Source organism: Anopheles marshallii, chromosome 2 (genome assembly GCF_943734725.1).
Source record: "Anopheles marshallii chromosome 2, idAnoMarsDA_429_01, whole genome shotgun sequence".
Classification (NCBI taxonomy): domain Eukaryota; kingdom Metazoa; phylum Arthropoda; class Insecta; order Diptera; family Culicidae; genus Anopheles; species Anopheles marshallii.
In genome coordinates, this window is record NC_071326.1 from 83,989,457 (window position 1) to 84,011,526 (window position 22,070).

Genomic DNA, 22,070 nt, shown 5'->3' on the forward strand with positions numbered 1-22,070 from the left:
CAAATGAACTACTTTATCCAACACTAGGCACAACTAAAAAATCTAATTTACTGCAACTTTTTTCTTTACAGACCCATTAAATTCTAGTTTGTTTTTCAGCTTACCCAATAGATATGCCTCGTTAAGACATCATATTCGACGGCACGTATGTTCTTGCCCGTAACAGGCAACGGGATGTCTGGCGAATCGGCCGTATTCGGTACGAAGCGTCCGAAAGAGTTCCGTTGGCTGAAGATGATGTAATTGCGAGGTGGACTGCAGGATACTCGGTTTGCGTTGAGTGTGTAATGCGTTGGACAGGCGCACGTCATCTTTCGTTGACCCTGCGCTAGACACAAATGGGTGCATCCACCATTATTGGTACGGCACTGATTCGAACCCGATTGACGACCGGTGTGGAAGGCCAGCAGTGCGTACGTATACTTGAGGTTCGAGTGTACGATCGTTCGATTGTCACCGGTTGTCTTGTTGGCGCGTCCAATCTCATCCGTAGTCCAGTCAGCCCAGTACACCCAATCCTGGTAGATGGTTAGTGCAACGGGGACGAACCGATTGCCGTCAGCAGCATCCGCCATTAAAAGACGCGTCCGTCGTTTACCATCCCAGTCGGCACTTTCGATGCCGGTGGGTAAACTCTGCCGTGCCCAATACAGGCGACGTGTGTCGGGATCGAGCGTTAAACCGATGGCATGATTCGCATTGGATATGATCGTCAACAGATCTCCCCCATCCATCGCTGCCCGGCGTATCGAATCCGATGGCCATTCGGCCCAATACATCAGGCCTTTGCGTGGTTCCAAGATTAGATTTTTTGGCTCCTCTATGCCCTTCCAGATGAGAATGCGTCGGCTGCTGCCATCCAACCGAGCAACCTCGATGCGGCGCGCTTCCGCATCCGTCCAGTAAACGTTATGCGCCAACCAATCGACCGCAATACCTTCCGGCTGCATCAGTCCGGTCTCCACGATACGCTGCACGTCCGAACCGTTAATGTACGCGCGCGAGATGTACTTCTGCTTCTGGCTCACCCAGTAAATGCGCCTATCCGCTATGTCCACGTCAAGGTAATGCGCATCGACCACATTCCGGAACGGCGCATAGTCCGCATGGTTACGGCTGTCGATCGAAAGCCGCCCAATACTGCCATGGTTGGAAAAGAGCAGGAACGCAGCCGGTACCAGACACGTCCGATTGTCACGTCCCAGCTCATAGTCAAGCTGGCAGCGGCAGACGTAATCGCGCGGTCGGTTCAAACAAAGTTGCGAACAGCCACCATTGCCTACGGCGCACGGATTCGTTCCCTGCACCTCGTGCAGACGCGTCACCTTAAGGCCCATCAGCTCGGCAATGTTTTCACCAATTGTCGTACGGTCGGCACCGGTCAGCTTATGCGCACGGTCAATCGATCGTCGTTGCCAATCCGTCCAGTACAGGTAATCGCCGAGCAGGCTCAGTCCGAACACGTGGGGCAAATTGTCGGAGAGGATCGTGTTTCGTCCCGAACCGTCCATGTTTGCCACCTCGATCGTGTCCGCTTTTGCATCACACCAGTAGATCTTGCGGGCGCCCACATCCAACGCAATGCCATTGGGCCAGATCAAGTTTTGGGACACGATCAGTACGCGCTCGGTTCCATCCAGCGAGGCACGCTCAATCTTTGGTTCCTTTGGGCCCCAATCACTCCAGAACATCCAGCCCAGTGTCGGTGCGAGTGCGATTGCGCGTGGTTCTGCCAAATTGTCGTAGATAAGCACACGGCGGAAGGAACCATCCAGGCGGCATACCTGTATCCGGTCCGTCCCTGTATCCGTCCAATAGAGATTTCGTGCCAACCAATCGATCGCGAGTCCGTCCGGTGCTTGTATTTCAGCGGTAACGACCTCCTCTGCAGGGCCACCCATACCATCGGCACGGGCCCGCTTTATCGCACTCTCCTCCTTATCGGACCAATACACGTAATTATCTACCGGATCGTAATCGATAGCGATTGCGTAGCGTAGCTTGCCAGCAGGCAGCGGCACAATCGAATAGTCCGGTGAATCCAACGATATCCTATTGATTTGCGAACGCTGCACCACAAACAGCATGTCCTGCGGACCATCAGCGCACCGCGTGGCGGTTAGCAGTTTTATTCCGGTAGGGCAGGCACAACTATAACCTGCCGGCGCTACCGTTGACAGTAGACAAAGATGGGAACAGTTGCCGTTGTTGCGTCGACAAGGATTGTCCAAATCGGTCAACGCCTGTGGCTGTAACCGTCCGTCCCAAGCATGCACCGTGATCGGGACTTCCGTCTTATGCAGCAACTCTTTGTGCCGATCCCGCTGGATGTCGTAATAGTGCAGCGTTCCATTCTTCCAGTCCGTCCAGAACAGAAAATTCGCCGTATACGTTAGGCTGTATGGGTAGTCGAGATTGCGTACGAGCGTTCTCCGATTACCACCGTCCAGATCCATCACGTCCAGAAAGCACTGATTGCCATCGACCCAGTAGATTAGCTCCTGCTCCAAATCTACCGCCAGCCCATTTGGCCAGAATATCCGATCCGTTACCAGCACTGTGCGGCTCTGCGGGTCACCATCCATGCTGGCACGCTCGATCTTCGGACTTTCGCCCCAATCCGTCCAGATCATGTAGCGGCGGGCGGGCATGAGCGCGATCGCACGCGGTTGATCGAGATCGCTCCAGATTAACACCTTCTGTAGCGGGGCACCGCTGCCCATCGGCTCGAGTTGCGCCACCTCTATCCGATTCGACTCGCCATCCGTCCAGTAGAGCTTGTCCGTGTACCAGTCGATCGCAAGGCCTTCGGGTTTGTCCAACCCGTCCGTTATCACAGTCGTCTTGCTTGTCACGTTCAGCGTACCGTTCGTACGACCACACTTAATCACCTCGCGCGTATTCTCCGTCCAGCAAACGAGTCCCCGCGAATGATAGAAATCCATTGCGGATGCTTCGTTCAGATCCTGCAGCAGCACATCCATCGTGTAGGTGAGCGCATTCGTGTCCGGCTGTACCGAGACGTTAAGCACGCGCAGATCGTAGTACGTCGTGAAGAGCAGCAAAATAGAGCTGGACGCGTCGGGGACAGTCGGCAGACTGTAATGCTCCGGTGCTGCTAGAAGCGGTCCAACCGCGGTTGCTGTCGCTGCATTTACTCCTGAAATAAAGAACAAGACAGTTGTTAGATTAACGAGCTTTACAGGCAGTTTTGAATCATTTACTAGAGATATTCATAGGATATCTTATTATTCACAAATCTGACATTGTCCAACAACCCACCGAGTCCGTAGAATTCTATCGAATACACAGAACATTTTGGCAGCAATCTTACAAACGCGGAACATCACAAGATATTGTTAGAAGCACCTTTGTGTATTGCAGTTTGCTTTGAACTGCCCCCATCAATCAAGCCAAACAAAATAAACCCAAACGAAGCGACAAGTTGTTTAGACATCAAAGTCATGCAAAACCTTTTAGTTGGCACCCTAATTTACAACGATCTTTTATGCGACTGCTTTGATCTAGGCAACGTGTTGCGGAGCTGTACAGTGAAGTCATGGCTATTTTTGATCAAAAATCGTAAGATCTATGAAGTTAAATTCGCGATTAGTTAATATTGTTTCAACGTGAATAAGCATTTCAGTCATTTAATTTCATCGTTCAATGTTTAACACGTTCCGTACCACGTCACTCAAATGTGGGTAACGCAAAAAGTTCCCTCGAGCCCACGTCACCCAAATATGGGGTGACGGCTCTGGTGCCGTTTAGAATAAAATATTTGGTTGCCATTTTGGCCAAAAATGTTGAGTCCCCCGGCAAACTTCACTGATTGGAGCATGGTACCGCACGCGTGTTATCAACATCTCTACAAGTGTTTGGACGAGTATTTACTGAACTGGCTAATGTTTTCAAATCGCAAACAAAACAGTGGCTTTCGCCACACGATTGCCATCGTTTTTAATTGCCAGCGGCAGCAAAAAGGTGATTAATAAGTCATCTTCGAGCTTAATTTTACGGCCCGCGCACATCCTGGAATTCCTGCGCACCTTATCATCAGTGGGTACGTACCTACTGATCATCAACCCACCGTTTCAACGCTCGGTTCGTCGCTAATTGCTAGCGTCCGGCCCGGTAGTCGTTGGATCAACGATGCACAGTTTAATGCACAGTTGTCACTATTGATTCCGGCCACCGTTATTATCCGCCTTGTGCGTGAAAAGGCCGTTAAAAACAGCTGCGCCGCTTAAGCCGAGCATCAATGAAACTGGCACCGATCGCATCGCGATCAAATAAATCAATCCGCAAAGGTGTGTTTTTAAGTAATCGATACGTTAACCCGGTGCCTGCGGGTGCCTGCTGCTGCTGTCAAGTGTGTACGCTGCTTCGTTGCTTCGAGATTCTAGATGCTAGAGCGCGAGGTAATTCGATACTGGGTTGTTACAATTTACACCGACGATCGTTGACTATGCCTTTCTGTCGCGCGATACGATCGGGTTCGTGTTCTACGCCGCGCTCGTGTAGGTAAACTGTGCAAGGCATATCCTATACTTGCCCATGTTCATTATTAATTACTCCCTCAGGGGAAGGAAAACAGATATTGCAATCCATCACCATCAGTAACAATCTCCCGAAGGGACTCCATTACTTCCAGGAACTTCAGCGGACCATGCAACCGGACGTGTTTGATTATATGCTACCAATGCCATTCTGTAATGTTTTCTCATTTTCCTGTGCGTTACTTCACAATCGCCACAAGCGGTTTGCTAGCGGAACACTGGCAGCGTCCAAGGGCGGGAGGGTTCCCCAGCAGGCACTAATGTTTACACAACGCAATCGAATGTCCCATACAAAACACACCGCATCTCGCTTGACGACGATGACCAACGGCGACCCAGGGAGTACAGTTTGAAAATGTCCACAAGAGTGCCACAACTAACCATACACTTCATCTGCTCCCGCACATTCTGGCAGGTTAAGGTGGGCTTGTGCAAGGGCACTTCACTCACGAAGGGCACACCAGGAGGAATAAGAAGACGCAAAAAAAACAAACCTCAAAAGCATAAAAAATTAAACATATTTAAAGCAAACAAAAAGCGCTGGAGAATGAACCCTATTAGCCACTCGAACGGTGGAGGGTCCTTCAAGTCAGACGGTCGGGAACAACACGCCGTGCGTACCAACCAAATGTGTACACTTTCTTATTTGTTTCGTACCTTCGTGGCGCAGTTTTTGCGTCCCTGTGTTTCGTTGGAACGCATTGGAGGGAGGGGGAGGGGACAAGACCTCACGCTGCACGGCACGTGATTTTGCAATTGTAATTAGGGCTTCATTATTTTTATTCAAATTATGCAACTATCCCTTCCACAGTACCGTTGCGAAAAATGGGAAATGGGCCCGATCGATCGATTTACCAACCAATTGTGACAAACCAGAACGGAATAAATAATATTGTCGCGGATCGGTGGGTTCTCGATTCTTGTTGCGGGGGAACCCGTGTGAGGTATTTTGCTTTGGCCTTTCCAAACATTTGCATATACAACATCGTGCGTCTCAAGGATTGTGCTGACTGCCCATGCAGGAGCTTCAGTGGTTGCTGATCCATTCAGACCACTTTCAAGGACACAAGCCTCGACTGATGTAATGTCGTGCATGCAGGTCTGCTATTATTACATACGAATACATGTTGAAGAATAAGCAATACTTTGATGGGTATAACATATGATAAATAGTTACGAAACAAGCTAATATATTCAATAGTAATTTTAAGATTTAGTTCGGAAACTGTTTCGTTGACATCTTAGCGAAATAATTGGTATTTTGTTCAATTTCACGACTATTGATGAAATTGATCTGTTATGTGCAGTAGTTATATATGGACTTAGATGATCTGAAACTGCCCAGTTTGCTGTTTGAATTCTGACTGGGCGTTTAGGAGAATCTTGTTTACTTGCTTACTTATCAGACGCTATCAGGGAGTCCTCTAAACCGCTTACGGTCGATAATATCCCAGGCTTTCAGGGCTTTCTGCTGGACGTATGAACGCCATCACTCCAAATCTCAATTCTGGCCTGCCACGCCTCCTCTGTCCATGTGGACGACCTAAAAGGATTTTACGGGCTGGGTCGTGTCGGTGTCATTCTCATGACGTGACCAGCCCAACGGAGCCTTACGAGTCTAATTCGTTGTATCCGCGTGAGCTTGTCATATATCTCGTAGAGGTCGTCATTGTAGCGGCTCCTCCATCGTCCTTCGCCACAGACGGACTCGAAAGCCGTTCTGAGCATCTTCGTCTCGAACACGGCTACGACCGTTTCGTTATTTTTGGACAAAATCAAAGCCCATGTCTAACAGGCATATTTTAACATCAATGTTATTGTCGCTGCTGACTTTTGACCCAAGATGGGTGAAATTTTGGGCGACTTAGTAAGAGCGCTCATCTAATCGTGCGTTATTTGTTAGCAGGGCCGCTAGTGGTGCCACTGTCAACTTGGTTATTGCCTCGACCCGTAATCCAATGATCTATGACGTCTATGTCATTAGAGTATGCCAGGATCTGGATTGACTTATAGAAGATGGTCGCCGAGGTTTCCACCTCCGTGTCGCGGAAGGCCTCTTTTTATTGGTAGGTTAGACAAGCTAACCCATTCCCTTGGGGATTCGTACTAGAGAGTCTAGCATAGTCTTTGATAAAGATTTTAATTAAAACCACAAATTAGGTATGGAAAGGATTTATGGACCGAGCGAACAAAATAACACGACATTTGGGCTTGTTTTTAATGAAATTTTAACTCCATTTCCATTAGGAAATCTTTGTTGAGAGACTTACTCTGTCCATTCTGAAATGATATAGCCATAAAAATTCAACGCCATTAAATCATTGCGTATTATCCGCCAATTTTACAATCCCTGCGTCATCTTCGCACTACTCATTTTGGCATGTCTTTTAATACCATAACCAGTACCAGCGGCGAGTTCACTTGACAACCCCATCGCACAGGCTGCGAGATGGATGGAAGTCCCTGTCCTTGCATATGCTCACACAGGATATCTTCCCCGGACACTGTCCCTCCCCCCGTGTACTGGCATTCCACAAAACGATGCTATACACTTGAAGTGTATTTCACACTTCAACCATCTCGGCACATCGCTTCGAGGACAGCCTGAAACCGTACACACGAGTCGAAATCTCACGGTACAGAGTACTCGATGAAGCTTCAGGCCCTGCTGCAAACATGGCATGGGTCTGGCCCCTCTGCTTGGTGGAGTGCCTTTTTGGGTAAGGGAAGGGCCCGAATAAAAGAAAACAAGACCCACGAGATATGCGAGGAAACTGTTCACACCTTTCTCCTGCATCTTCGTCATCGATGCTCAACAGCAATGTACAACGCGCGCTCGGCGAGACGATCCGTGCTTCAAAAACGCGCAAATCAGCCATCAGCGTTCTTCCACCCCTTGTGTTCAATAGGCACGGTACTCAGGTTACAGCCGGGTTTGCGGAACACGACCAACCCGAACCTGATCCGCTTGCTGTCTGGTGGTGTGGTGTTTTTCCACGCTACGATTTTGTCGCTTCCAGTCGCTTCTTGGTGCTAGCGCGAGATCTGCCCATGGTTCTACGTACTACGTACCGCCCCTCGAGGGTCAAGTAGTTCTCCGCCCGTGTGTTTGCATTACGGTACGGCATCGTCACGACGGCTAGAAGGCTCTTGCTTAAGAAAACGACATCATCGAAAGGCTAATTTCGTTACTTGCATAACCAGAGCCCGAAGATATCCGGACAGGGCGCGGACGAGAGGAAGAAAAATTCTTCGCCAAAACGATTTATAACGAAGCTTTTGTATTAATAAATCATTTTAAACCAGAGTGTACAAGGTAGTTCTACACATGTTTAAACAAATTAACTTAACTTAAACAAAAAACCCAATGCATTTATGGTAAAATCCGTTTTTTTTCGTAATTAAATTCATTGCTTTACAGCTTCACTAGTCCGATTTTCGACATTTTCCATCCATTTTCTGAGTGTTTTGGAATGAATGAGACCGTTTCATCGGCATTATTTAGTCTTGAGTGATTGATTTATTGCCAAAAAGTATTCTAGTATTTAAACTAATGGGACTGGACCGGCAAGTCAAAATGAGCTTTATTTGACATCGAATAATTGAGGAGCATATTGCAAGTGATGCCCTCTAACAAACAATAAAAACTATTTAGTGATCTACTATTTAAAAAAAAATTGATTCAAACCAACTCTTAACATGCTTCAGGAGACTTTTTAAAGGGCTGAGGACGGTAATGGACCGATAGTTACGTCCCGCGATGATGGATCTTACGGTTACCTAAATAGTCCTCAAAAATTGCTTTTTTCATTGAGGTTATCGAAGATCCTGCAGTATTATATTTTACCAAAAGAGTTTGGTGTTATCTGGAGAATGTTAGTAAATTATCATAGTCATACAAACATTTGTTTAAAATACTCAAAAGAAATTGGTATGAAGAATACAAAAATATGAGTATAACTATTCGTTGATATCTCCTCACTTGAAGGTGGAATTCCGGCGTATTGGCCGGCGAGTTCTATCGGCACTCTAAGCCCAACTGACAACTATGCTATGCACGAATCCCGGTTGCACGAGGTGGAAACAACAATAACAAAAACAACAACAAAAAACATCAACACAATCTTCACTCGCCGCGTCATGCTGCGCTTGTTGCGGTGTGTTAACCTCCGCCCGGCTTATTTACGGGCTGGCAGATGGATCGAATGAGTAACTGACTGATTTCACCTACCGGTGGTAGTACACGGTGCCGTGGAAAGTGAATTGATCGATGGGTGTACGGCGCTGTTAGTATTTTTAGGCCGACCAGCGGTTTGTTTGTTTCCCTTTTCGCGGCAAAGTTTTGGGTTGGCGGGTGCGGGTTGGCCACTCTTGCTCCAGGGCTAGCGAACACACCGTTCGGATGTAACGCACCCGAACAAGTGCAACCCCCCCAGAACCGTTCTATTTGATGTGCTTTTCCGACCTCACACTTCTTGTTGTACGATTTGCACAATCTTACACAAGATGGAGAAAAGTTTCGTTGCCGCAATCTAATGTGTTCGTGTTTATTGTACAGGTGTTTATTTTTTATTTTAATTTTCTAGTACATTAATCAATCAGTGTATCGCAACCGTAAACTGTGCGCGGTTGCGGATCTTGTTGAAAGAAATGTAATTTTCTGCGTAGAAAATTGCAGACAAATCTACATTTATTTACCTCCATTCGTAATCGTTTAGGAACTGACGAGTTGGTTCATGGAAGCATTTTTAGCAAAACGATCCCATTATTATCCACTGTTTTGCCTGCTGTGGAGCGCATTGTTGGTGACTTTTTCCTTTAAAATCGGTGGTTTTTTTTTTAAATACTTAAACAACAATTTATTGATCTTGGTCTATAATCTTAAAATGCATTACTGTTTGCAGCCATTGAACTCTTATATGCACTTCGTATTGTTTTTTCTTCCGTTGCATCTCTTTTACAGAATATCAGAAAATGTGTAAAAAAAAGGCCAAAGGGCAACGTGTGGACTGAAGGTGTGAATTGTGGCACACCTTCCGCGCTGGTCGTGCAATAAATAATAATTGCTATCATCTTCCTCTCATCACCACGAGCCTGTTGTGAGGAATGATTGCTTTGCATGCTGTCTGTGTTTATTGGGGCAGATCATACTTTAAGTTAGAAAATTTAAGCGTTTAGCTCTAGGTACCTTGGTATTGTTTCATACTTAGGGGTTTCGTAAAGGACATAGAGTTTCGACTTAAGGAAGGACATTTGGTCAATCGATTAAAGTTTAGGAACTTAACTTTTATTCATTTTAAACAACATACGAATATGATTGTTAAAATGATTCTTAATTATACCCGTGCATATAAAGCCAGCTAAATGAAAAGTATGCTTAAGTAAACCTCATGAATATGTTGATCCTGTTTCACTGTATAAAAGAGATGTTAAAATCAAAACATTACATACTTTCTAATTCGCTTGAAGCCTTCGAGCAAAATAAAAGGCGGAGAAAAAAAGAGAAGCAATTTAAATGCTTGTTCAAAGAACAAAAGGATTTTATTTTATAAAATAAATATTTCAACATGTTCTTTGAATTTTTCAAACACATCAAACTTATGTAATGTATTTCTTTTGCTTACAATTTCTGCATACAAATAACGGGTTTAACCTGGTCTGGTTCCGATCTGCTATAGAAATGCTTTGTTTAGACATTTTGCTTTCATTAGGAGACCGATGCTTTCATTAGGAAACCAATCTAACCCTCTTTAACTATGCTAACTTGGTGATCCAATTTGTGTGGGGGGAGCTGACAACGGATAAGCCCACAAACGTCAAAAAGGCATATAGAAAAGCTACCTTTAAGTATGATCGAGGATATTGTTCTTGAAAGAATTTAGCAAAATATGAAAAAAATAATATCTAAATTATATAAACATTTAAAACATATAAAATATTTTCCTATTTTACAAAAGTAAATGAAAGGAAAACAATTTCATACGTAGAATTGTATACTTAGAACAATAAATTATCAATAAAAAAATGTAATGTTTCTTTTATTGTTTTACTACTTAAAAAATGATGATATGTCTGATTTTTAGGAATGAAACAGGCTCAAAGATAATGAAAAACTCATATATGCATACCAATAATCGACATTCTTCACCTGACGAGGGGTTGCACCAAGCATTCAACAAAAAATGTCCCCACATGAAGCAGAACATCAGCGATTTGAATTCTGACAACGAGCGGAATACGGTCCATACTACACAGCATTCACCCCCCTTCCGGAGGCACATTCCTGCCCGGGTTCGTTCCGTTTTCGTCCGGACATTTCCGGAAAGGCATTAAAACACGCTCCCTTTGATGTGCCTGGCTCGGCACCAGGCCCATATAATTGACTCCCCGCGGTACCTACACGCGCTGTACGCAAGTTTGGTACGCTGTGCACATTGAAAGCGATGCCTTTGCACGAGGTGTCCATGCCCTGCCATGTGCTGCTGTTGCGGTATTCAGCCCGTAGTTGGAGGAGTGTATCATAATCGTCACGATGGATGAAATTTCATTCAGATGTGTTGTGTGTGTGTGTGTGGAATTTTCACAAATTTTTCAACTCAGTATCATTCCCTAGCTGGTAGCTCTACCGCGGAGGCACTGTTGTTATCATTAAAGCAAGAGCGCAGGAAGCAGGAACCGACCTAATCGTCTTAACTCCGGAAAGGTTACACATTTTCCTTGTCGCAGTGTAATTTTCCAGTAAATGTACCACCTCATACCACCCGTGCGCATTGAGCGTGTGGCAGGGAGCGGGAAAACCGTCTTTGATCTTGATGGCACACGATCAACCCGCACACACCGGGCGAGTCAACACTAACCGAGGACACTGATATAAAACGTCCGACGACTGTTACGGAAGCCAACCAATCTCTTGGGTAGAAGAAAATCTGGTACATTTTCCGACGCGTAAGCTAAACCGCGGGTAGAAAAGCCGGCACCCACTGCTGGTGCTGGAAACAAAGGGCCAACACCGACCCAGTTGACAACGGGACACAGTGTAAAAGTGAGAGTGTAAAGTGTAGGAGAGGAGCGGAAGGGAGCGAAGGAAGCGGGGTATGGCCAGCAGCAGTGTGTGTCTGAGGTGTATTTATATTTCCACACCGGGCACCAACACCGTGGTAGCGATCGTTTCTTGCTCGCGATGCACCGTACAGAGTACACGGGGCTTATGTTTACCGAAGCTGCGACATAAACATTACGCGATGGCAAAAGGGCGGCTTTTAAGATGTGTTCGTTTTGTAGGCAGAAGGGAAGGAGAGCGCTAAGGGGGATAGACGGTTCAGAAAAATGGGTTAGGAAAAATTAAGACAAAAGATGCCGCTAAACCGGAACAGTTGATTTGTTAACTGGCTGCGATGTGTTATAATGTCATTAACGAGTAAAATAATCATTTTCAAAGAAAATTATTGCTCTTTTTTACCTTATAACAGTTAGCAAAAATATTGCAGAGTTAATAGTGTCTATTATAGTATCTAGTATCTATTGCCTATCAATCTATTGAACAACTTCAATAAAGTCTCCTTCATTTAGAATTCGGTCACTCATCACAGGCTTTAAAACGAGCAACATAGAAGAATAGTTTTTACAGTAAAAGAAAGGATTTCTAATGAAAAATTTAATAATTTAAAAATAAATTTGAAAATTTTTAAAATTTTAAAAACAATTTTCTTTAATAAAAAAAAACGAAGGATATCATAATTTTCATGTACGGATGCCTTCACGGACCTTTCTTTTGTTGCCTCCTGTCAGCTACAACACAATTCGCTTATTGAGACATGAGGACAAGGCGAGGAGACATCAGTCGACTCTCAACAGATATATGGATTTTTTTAAAGAATTATTTGCTAGACTTCGATAATGTAGTTTTAATCAATTATCACACAAAGTTCAAATACAAAAACTGTCACATTATCATTCTAGAGAGCTCTATATTCTAGTTCTAGTTCCTATATTCTAGTCTAGGCCTGCCATTTCTGGCATTTCCTTCATTTACCCATAGCTGGATAGGCAGTCCAGCGTATGGATGATTGGTCTAGATGGGATTTAGGACCGGTTCTGTCGTGTGAAGACTGTTGCCGCTACCAATACACCATTGGGCCGCTTTATTTTAGTTATAAATTTTTATTGCTGAAGTTATAACAGTTAAACAGTGAAAAATTATGAATTTCATTTGAATTCATATTTCATGAATTCATCAAAACATTTCAATCTATAACGAGCTTCCAAATTTCAACAATATTTTTTTGAAAGATTCAGAGATATGCATTCGCTTTAAAGATTGGTGGAAAACAAACGTTTTAACTAAAAAGTCTAACCAAACCACTTTGAACATGTGTTTATTTGAATCATTCCTCAATCAATCAATCAAAAAAAATGCTTTAAAATACATAATTATTATTTAATCTTTTTTCTGCATCATCGCGCGTTTGTATACAAATATCATTGAGCGTTCAGAACACCAGAACACCAAACTCTATCATGGTAAAAAAAAAATAAACATAAAACGAAAGTTGATAATTGAAAAAGATTATGTAAGAAACAAAAACAAAAGCAACCGGACGGGGAGATCGAAAATCAATATGCTAGAAACGACGGTCACTAAACGATCAATCAGTTGGAAACGTTGGTCGAAAAGGCAAAGCAAAAAGGAATGGTGAAGCGGACAAGTGGTAAAAAAAAAACCCGTGCTCGATTAACGATCTCAATCCAATCAACGGAGGCTGCGCATGACCAAATCTCATCACCATACCCACACACGCACACTCTGACCAATACGAAAACAATTTTGAGAACCTTAAGACAGCGGAACGTAATGGCGAAAGGGAAGAAAGAAGACGTCTTGTTAAGCCTTTTACAACTTTTCAATCACCTTCAGGTTCCCCTTTTCCAATTCCCATTTCGTTGCTATCCTTCCACACATTTCATTCGCTCCAGCTTACGCGCGCCGTGTAAAACTCTTCCGTCGCCCATCAATGCGTATCTTCCGTGAGCTGTTTTATCCCCAATGCCGTTGCGTTTCCGACGTTGCACATACTTTTGGGTTGCTCTTGTATCACTTTTGTATCACCAAACCCTTTGCTATCGTTCGACTTGGTGTGCTTCTTTTTCCACGTGTTATCCCGTTTACCTGTTGCGAGTTATACGTTTTTCGGGCGATTTCCTTACGATCAATCTCGTCTCGCACCTGATCCGGGCGCTTGTCCGGTCGGGTGTCCGCTCGCTCGCGCTATCCGATCGATGGTGTCGTTCGCTGTCCAATTTAATTGCCCATTTTACGCTAACAAACCATTCCCGTTCCGTCGCGGAACTTCTTCCGCCGGTTGTGTCTTCTTGGCGTGTTCAAAACCTTAATCCCCGGGTGCACAACCGCTCGGTGGTTTTTGGGGGGCTCGTTAAAGCAACACATAGGTGGAAGGGGTTTTGAAGCGTGCAAGCTTCGTATGAAGATAACCACCGCCGAGGGTGTGGAAGAAGCAGCGTGAAGGCGAAATATCGATCATCACAGCAAAATCACAACAAAACGGGCAAAAAGCAAAATCATTTTTTTGCCGATGTGAATACATAAATTAGCAGAACGTATTACGTAGACAGTAAAGAGCAGCAAAATATGCAACGCCCGGTTTGGACGACGAAAAAAAAAACAGATAAATTTACGTAAAATTTATCGCTTCTGCATCGTAATGCAGGAAGCTTCCCGTATCCTGCCCTCATCACGCGAAGCTTGTTGTGATTTTTTAACGGATTTCATATTATTTGTTTGAGTTTTTTTTGTTAATTTTTTTTTTACATATTCTTGTTGATGTTGCTGTGCCCCTTCTATATGGTCTCGCTTCCCTCGTAAGGCAGGAAAGATACACAATACATTGTGGTGAATATTTAATATTCAATCGACGTGGGGAATGTGGAATGTACAACAAATCAGCCGTCAAACAAAAGAGTGCGCGTGTGGACAACGCAGAAAGACAACCAATACTCATGTTTATGTAAATTTGTGTCGCGGTGTTTTCTTTTTCCTTTATCTTTCTTATTTTTTTTTTGTTTTGGTTAACATATTGCAACTTGATAGAAGACGCTTCCTGTCGCAATTTGTTTGCTGATCTTCTTAAGTTCTTCTTGGCAGTTAGTGAATTATTTTATACATTATTATATTATTATAGGAAAAGCAACAAAATACGTATTCGTTTTTTTTAATAATAACCAAAACTAACGCAACACAACAACAAAACGTAAGAAAAAACTGATAAAAGCTACGACACCGGCTCGTGAGTTCATCAAATAAATGACCTAGCAAATTATTAAATTTATAGCACATAAACACTAACTACATATAATTACAGATAAAGATCACGAACGGGAACTGTCATTCATTATTCCGCCATGTTTTTTTTTTTTTTGGTTTGCTCCCTTCACTTCGATGGAGTCGGATCTTGTCATGCGTCCTGACCCTTGGCTCGAGCACGGCCGTAAATTATGTACATTTCACCAGTACGGAACCATAATTTAATTTGAATCCTAAATGAACCCCAAACAAGGCGGATAAAGTGAAAATTGGCTTCGTGTGTAAATCGCACTTGGCGGGAGCAAAACCCGGTCGGGTGAGTTTGGGCAGGGTAGGGCAACTGCGGGACGGGCTACCACATTGCCACAGCATAATAATTCAACATGCAACAAGGTTCCCGGTGCACCTTCCCTTTTTGGCCGTTGCCTCCTTTCCGCCGAAGGATATCACCAAACATCGTCGCGCCGCCGTCGTGATCGTCCGTGAAACTTGCTGTAGCACACCACCATGCGTGTGGTTTGGTGGCCGCTCGCCAGGTTTTTTGGGGGCCACATTTAAGAACCGTTGCTAAGTTACATCGCTTTCGTTACGAGTGTCCCACAAATTCATCATCGGTTCCACTCTTTGGTCGATTCGTTCGCCCAGAACCAGAACTCTCGTGCTCTGTCAGCTCTCTCTCTCTCTCTCTTTCTCTCTCGGCCGTTTCGTTTTGTGCCATTTCGGATATATTATGCGCGAAATAAATAGTATGATCATCATCACTTAACTTGTCTTGTTATGTTACTCATTATTGTTTCCCATTCCGGGGGTTTCTGTGTGTCCCGGTCAACCTCCTCTCTCTCTCTCTCTCTCTCTCTGCCAGATAGCTGTAGTTCCATCTCAACGCAGTACGGTACGGGTTAGAACATTCGCGAGCAAAACGAGTTTGCGAGACTCGGTTGCTTCGATGCTTGCAGCAGGTTGAAGCCTTGCCCCCCTCTACTGCGAATTTTTACGATCTTGACCGCCCAGCCTGCGCTGTTGATGAGGAAGAATGTTTTCCGTCTATAATCGTACTCTCCTCACCATGAGCTCATCATGAGCGCCCGAGTTCGCGCTCGATAATATCGCAACGATCGGTTAAAAATCGTACCGTTTTGGGAAACATTTCTTAAAATGGATGAACATGATCTTGCCATTTGATGACTGTGTGAGAGGTTTCGCCACTATTGCCATCATCCGTTTGGAGATGGTAGTGGTGATTGGCCACTTTGCAGACCGTTTTGCCTTGTGTGTACCTATAGCTTGAAGCTGCAGAAGACATTTCTTTTCCTTCTGATACAAATACTCAGCAGTTTGTTTTGACACCTTTGAGTGTGTCAACCGTATGAATCAGTTCAGTGTTGGGACGAAGTGAGAATTAAGACATCGCTCCAAACCTAAACTCTATCGCTCGAACGATGGTGCTAATCAAACTTGTTTACCATGGTGCTAATATTTACACTGATCCAGATTTTTCTTTACCATCAATCATAAACTCAAATAAAATATAAGCACATTGCGTAATGAGGCTCACGCAACAAAACAGCTTCAAAAATCGTACGATGGAAAAACTGCAGTCAAGTCTTTCTGTGGTAGTGTCTCTCAAAGCAAGTCTCTCTTGAGTTCAATACATTTTCTTTCAAAGTTTTCAAAGTCTCCCTAAAGGAGCGTCCAGGCTGTACCATAACATATGCTACTATAACTACTATAAGTTAGTACTTTAAGTACTGGTACGTACTATACGTTAGAAAGCTTAAACTACTAAACTATATAAACCTTTTTACGTATTTGTTTAATAATCCAGGAACCGGGCTGATCATTTTGTACATATTTGCAAACTACAGAGCATTTTCGCATAAAGAATGACATAAAGAATCCTTTTTGAGAATGCACAATTGGAGAAATTTTGATTAAAGTTTAGAAATTTAACTTTAAACTCTACTCATTTGAAACAACATCTAAATTTTTATTTAGATTAGATTTAATTTTTTATTATAATTAATTTTTTTTAAATTTTTTTATTTAGATCAGATTTGTATTTAAATCTGATTATTAAAATAATCCTTTCGTTTTCTTAAATATTTTTCTTTTTTTTAATGTTTTCGTTAAACATTTTTTATTATATCCATATCATACGGGATACATGGCCTAATCTGGTTGAAACCTGCTAGAAAAATGGTTTGTTTTGACATTTGTCGAGCAGCTGACCGAAGCTTTCATAAGGAAAACAATATTTTTTTTCCTGGGCTTATTTTGGCTTGCCATTCGTATGGGGAGCTGAAAGCGGATTTGCCTGGAAACGTCAAAACGCATACGAAAAAAACTGGTAAGTATGATTCCGGCCATAATTCGAACATTTAGCCTACCGAAAATTCGAAATAGGCTATTCGATACTTCGCAGAACGATTGGGTTCAAAAATAACATCAAAGGTGTCATACGTTGGCAAGGGTATCTCAAATGAACTGTCATATGCCGGAACGTTTGTTTGCGTTTTGTTTGGGAAATAAGGGAGGTTCAGCGCTAATTATCAAAAATATAAATGCAAACAAATCATTAAAGCAACGCAGCATTGAAGGATTGTATTTTTCCCAATAATTTTGAGAAGTATTTGAAGTTCCAATTTTTAATTTGCAGTAGAATACATAAACTTGAACGAGTGCTCCTCATCGAGGTCGACAAGAGGCAACGAAGCTGTGACACTTGAAATTACCTAAAATCACTCAACCGTTCCACCAACACGCCAGCAATGGTTTTTTGCATTTTCCGGCCTAATTAAGTCTCGTCTGGGTATAAGAAGCCCAATTTATCTCGTTACCACCTAGGACGCTTCCCAAACCCGTCCGGGCTACCGGTTGTTATGCAACATTACTCCTGTCAAACGATACCAACCAACCTGTCAGAACTTTGACATTTCTCGCCCTGGTTTAAAACGCGAGCAAGAACGAACGGAACTCAGTAACCCACGCAACGACGGCACCCGGAATAAACGCCCGAATTGTACGGCTTATTGCAACCAAAGGCACCAGGATGTGCTGCGAAGCGATGACGGTAATTGTGCACGTTGACGTTGCCGTGCCACCGGTTTGCTAATAAGGATCGATCGATTACCTTTCTCTTTTCCGCTTCGCGTTGCGCGCAACGCAACCACCGCCGCAAGAATAATCGCGCGAGAGAACGATCGTAAAAGTCAGAACCGAAACGGAACGGTTGAATTTCAGCCAACCCACAAACCCATGTCGGACTATTGATCAGGCAGGAAGGGAGAACACAAAACCAAGCCCGGTTACACACACACACGAACTTACTTATCGTACACGCATTTATTTCAATAATTGAATCGTTTGCACATCGTTCTGCTGTTTCCAGCCGGGAAGTAATGGAGCATAAAGACAAATGCGTCTTACAACGCACGGTTCGATCGTTGGGAGATCTCGCCAGTAACGAGAACGAAGGGGTGTATTTTTCTTTTCAACTCATAAGAACAAGTGAGAGACCTTATCATAAGCGCAACACGAGCGCGGCCGGGGATGCCAAGTGGAAAGGAGAGAAGAAAAAGCGGTTGGAGAGTAATTGCATTGATTGAATCCAATTTTGCGCCAGCTGGTCAAGTGATGGAACCGGTCAAAGATGGCGTGCATCCTTCGTGGATGCGATTTTGGGAAGCAATTTTGAACATTCGGTACATTGCGGCTTAATTGTGCGTCGTAAGCTTCAACAGGCACAGCAATGTTAAGCGCTCAAGAAATGGGATTGTAGATTGAAAAATTATTATCCAAACTACTTAAAAAACTTAAGGTTTCAATGTGTAAATTTGTAATTATAAGGCAGTATTATTCCAAAAAGCTTGTTAAGGAGTTCTAAAAGTTTAAATTACTATAAAATACAGCTATCTTAGACTTCTAAAACCCATACGAATAAGGCGAACGGGGTGTGTGAAGATCGCATTCTTAAACAAGCCCAGTGTCAATTTAGACGCCATCTCCAATTTATGTCCATAATCGCCGAGAGCAAAAATAAACACCACTTAATTGAAAGAGGAAATTGTTCACCGCCGTTATCTTGCGATAGCTACACTACAAGTCCAAACATCCTTTTGTGTCACCAGGCTGGGCGTCTTGTTGAGAAATCTTTAAACGTTAAAGCAAGAGACATTCGTCAGGCCCAAAGTCCTACATATTTCTATTTTATTGATCGTTATATGTTTGTTTGACATTTTTGAAAATAAAACCAGCTTTTTTGCAGTCTTCAACACTGCCAAACGTCATATTTGCGCAGCGTTTTGCCAGTCCTACATAGGGTAGGGCGAGTGAAGATAAATAAACTGGAACCGGATTATTACACATCACCTCTAGCGGCACTGGAATGCAAATATTTGACAGTCGCAATTTTTTTTTTCTTAGCGGGCCAGCGAGATTCTTTACGAAATTTTCAAATACGTCCGATGTTTGCAGACCTATTAAAGATAGTCCCATTATATATTCGCTTTTTTTTTCGTTGTCAATATTGGCCGTAGGCTAATAGACTTCAATGTGTTCGGCTAGGTTGTGTGGTTGACTATAAACGGATTATCACTTAAAAATCACACCCGGCAATAAGGTTTAAGTTGCCAACTTTTGGGACCCTCAAAGAATAATGGCAAAGTAGCGATTTATTCGCAAACAAATAAAATAATTCATTCGACATCTAAAATTATTGTAATTAATAATTTTAATATATTAAACATAGATCATTTTGAAGTCAAAAAAGTTGGAAAACTATCCCCAATGTTGGAGCGATCTCATGATTTAGTGATAGCAGTGTCTGTTTTCGCACGACAGAATCGGTACAAGATCTCACCTGGACCGTTACCTTCTACCCAGGACTGATCATACAGCCTTTTGAATAAATACAGTCCAGAGGATTGTAGTGTCAAAAAGAAGAAAAAGAAGCCCTATTTGAATATGCTGATAAACCTGCATAGGTTTATCCCACAAAGTAGATGACACATTTATCATTAATATTCCAGCATTCCATTAATTAAGAGTATTCCTTCGAAGCATTGCAGACACATTATTTTTAATTAAAATTTAGAACCTTTCGCCAACTATCCTTCGCGGACATGAGGAAGATCTCATATATGCTGCAGAACACTCAATGAAACAAAGCATTCAACAAGACACCCACCCGAAGGGCAAAGCGAAAAATACACAACTTGACCTCTTCGGTTAGCCTCAAGGTCGGGCATTTCGGACGCTTTCCATCCAGCACAACAGCAACTAAAAAAAAAACAGAAGGGTTTCTGCTTGATTCCATTTATACCATTCTCTAAACCCCCAGAAGAGCTTGCACTCGTGAAACATAGCAAACGAAAAGGAAAAATGACTAATGATCGACCATACACATATGTGTATATATCTGCGTGTATCAATCAAAATTCGAGGAAAACATGGGCCGTGGCAAGGTTCAAAAACCGTTCGGAAACCGGGACCGAGCATCCACCAACGAAATATGCTGCCAATACCCAATAAGAAGAGTGCGACCGCTGCTCCGTACCGCACGAAATTATATCGCCACACATCGCCGGGATGAACCGAGCTGGCTCGCAACCGTGTCCGTGACTGGTTCTTCGCTCGTTGCTCGTTCGAAGATGATCACGCTACTGCAAAAGGGTGGGATGGGGGTAGGGGGGGTCGATGTCTGAGGTTCCCGGTTCTATCTCCCGAGAACGAGATGAAGAACGTGGGGCCAGAAAATAAATAAAACGATCAGTGCCTTGTTATGAGATCTCTACTTATTGCTTGTTCGCTCGTTTTTTTTTTACTTGTTCCGTCTTTCGTTGGTCAGTTGGCGAGGGCAGATGTGCGCCTGGGTGTTGAGGGGGGAAGGGGCAGTGGAGTGGACCAACACTCGAAGAGAAAAGGCTGATGTTTTCTTCCTGGTTCCGATCGTCGCGAGATTCTCTCGTTAAAATTCATTTTCCGTGCTCTCACACACACACACATTTTCCTGCCTTTACCATTTCCTCCAGGGCAACCAAAATTCGCCCCGGTCCAAGGTGTGTGCGTGCGAGATAGATCGTCCTAAATCATTTCCCCTTTTTTTCGGGGTGTACGAGTGCGTCGTGTTAGGCAAGCGTACACATCTTACGCATGTGCAACCAACCGTACAGTGCCATGTGTGTGTGTGTGAATTTGGGTATTTTTCTCTCTGGTGCATGTCGGAGTTTTCGTAGAAAATTAAACACATGGTGGAAAGCCAAGAAGGCCGAAGATGTACTGCAGCCGTTGCCGTGTGACGACAGCACGCAAGATTTTACAACCTTGTACAGCGTCAGGACGGTCGACGGTCTTCTCTTCTATTCTATTTAAATCCGAACCAACAACCAAGTGTAGCTTCTTGCTTCTTCAAGGTTTTCAGGCACTTAGGAATAACTATTTGGAATTGTTGTTGGACATTTTGGTCAAATGCTAGCCTTTGCAGACAACAATTAAATGGACAAACGTTTAGCTGCGTATGTACCATACAGTTTCATCTGTTTTGCTTCGTTTCATTCATTGCCCTTTTTCCATATTTCTTTTACGATCACTCATTCTAGCATTTTTTAGTGCCTCTCTCTTTCTCTCTATTTTCTCTTTTTGTTTCCCTGTTTGTTCCAAACTATTTTTGCTTCCTATTTTTACCACCTTCTCTCCCTTATGCTTATTCTTCCATTTTCTTTTGGGCATTCTATTTTGGGCAACTTTTTTCCATTACATTTTAGTCTTCTATTTTCGACTGTTAAGGCGTACGGTTTTCATGCCCATATTCTTCCTCAAGTTTGCCCTGATCGTACCTCGATCGTTTGCCCACCTTACATCCTCGAAAAAGCGAGAGAGAGAGAGAGAGAGCAGAGCAAAAGCAAAATCTTTAACTCTACACAAGCATGGCTGACCAACCATTGGACTCCCACCGCTGACCGAGGTCATTTCCTTTGCTTGTTTTCCGCAATTACTTGGTGACGCGTTTCGTCGGTTTTCCTCTCTTGCTCGCCGTCCGTTCTGTTGGGTGTTTCTAGTGCCACTGGGCACTGTGTTGTCTAGTTTGTGCGTTGGTGTTTTTTTTTTGTTGTACAGTTGCACGGGGCATTCACAGCATCCAGCATCGTTCATTCGCATCCCGCATGGAAATGCGCTTGCGTGAGTTGTTCGTTGTT

The 22,070-nt window shown here is 43.5% G+C and overlaps 1 protein-coding gene across 1 annotated transcript in view; it reads right to left on the reverse strand.

The window, feature by feature from the left end:
* The window catches only part of LOC128715265 (low-density lipoprotein receptor-related protein 6), a 28,588-nt gene that overhangs the window by 2,376 nt on the left and 4,142 nt on the right, over positions 1-22,070 (reverse strand). The window contains exon 2 of the mRNA XM_053810150.1: positions 105-3,160. Coding sequence (XP_053666125.1) covers positions 105-3,160 — 3,056 coding nt within the window. The remainder of the gene's footprint in view (positions 1-104; positions 3,161-22,070) is intronic.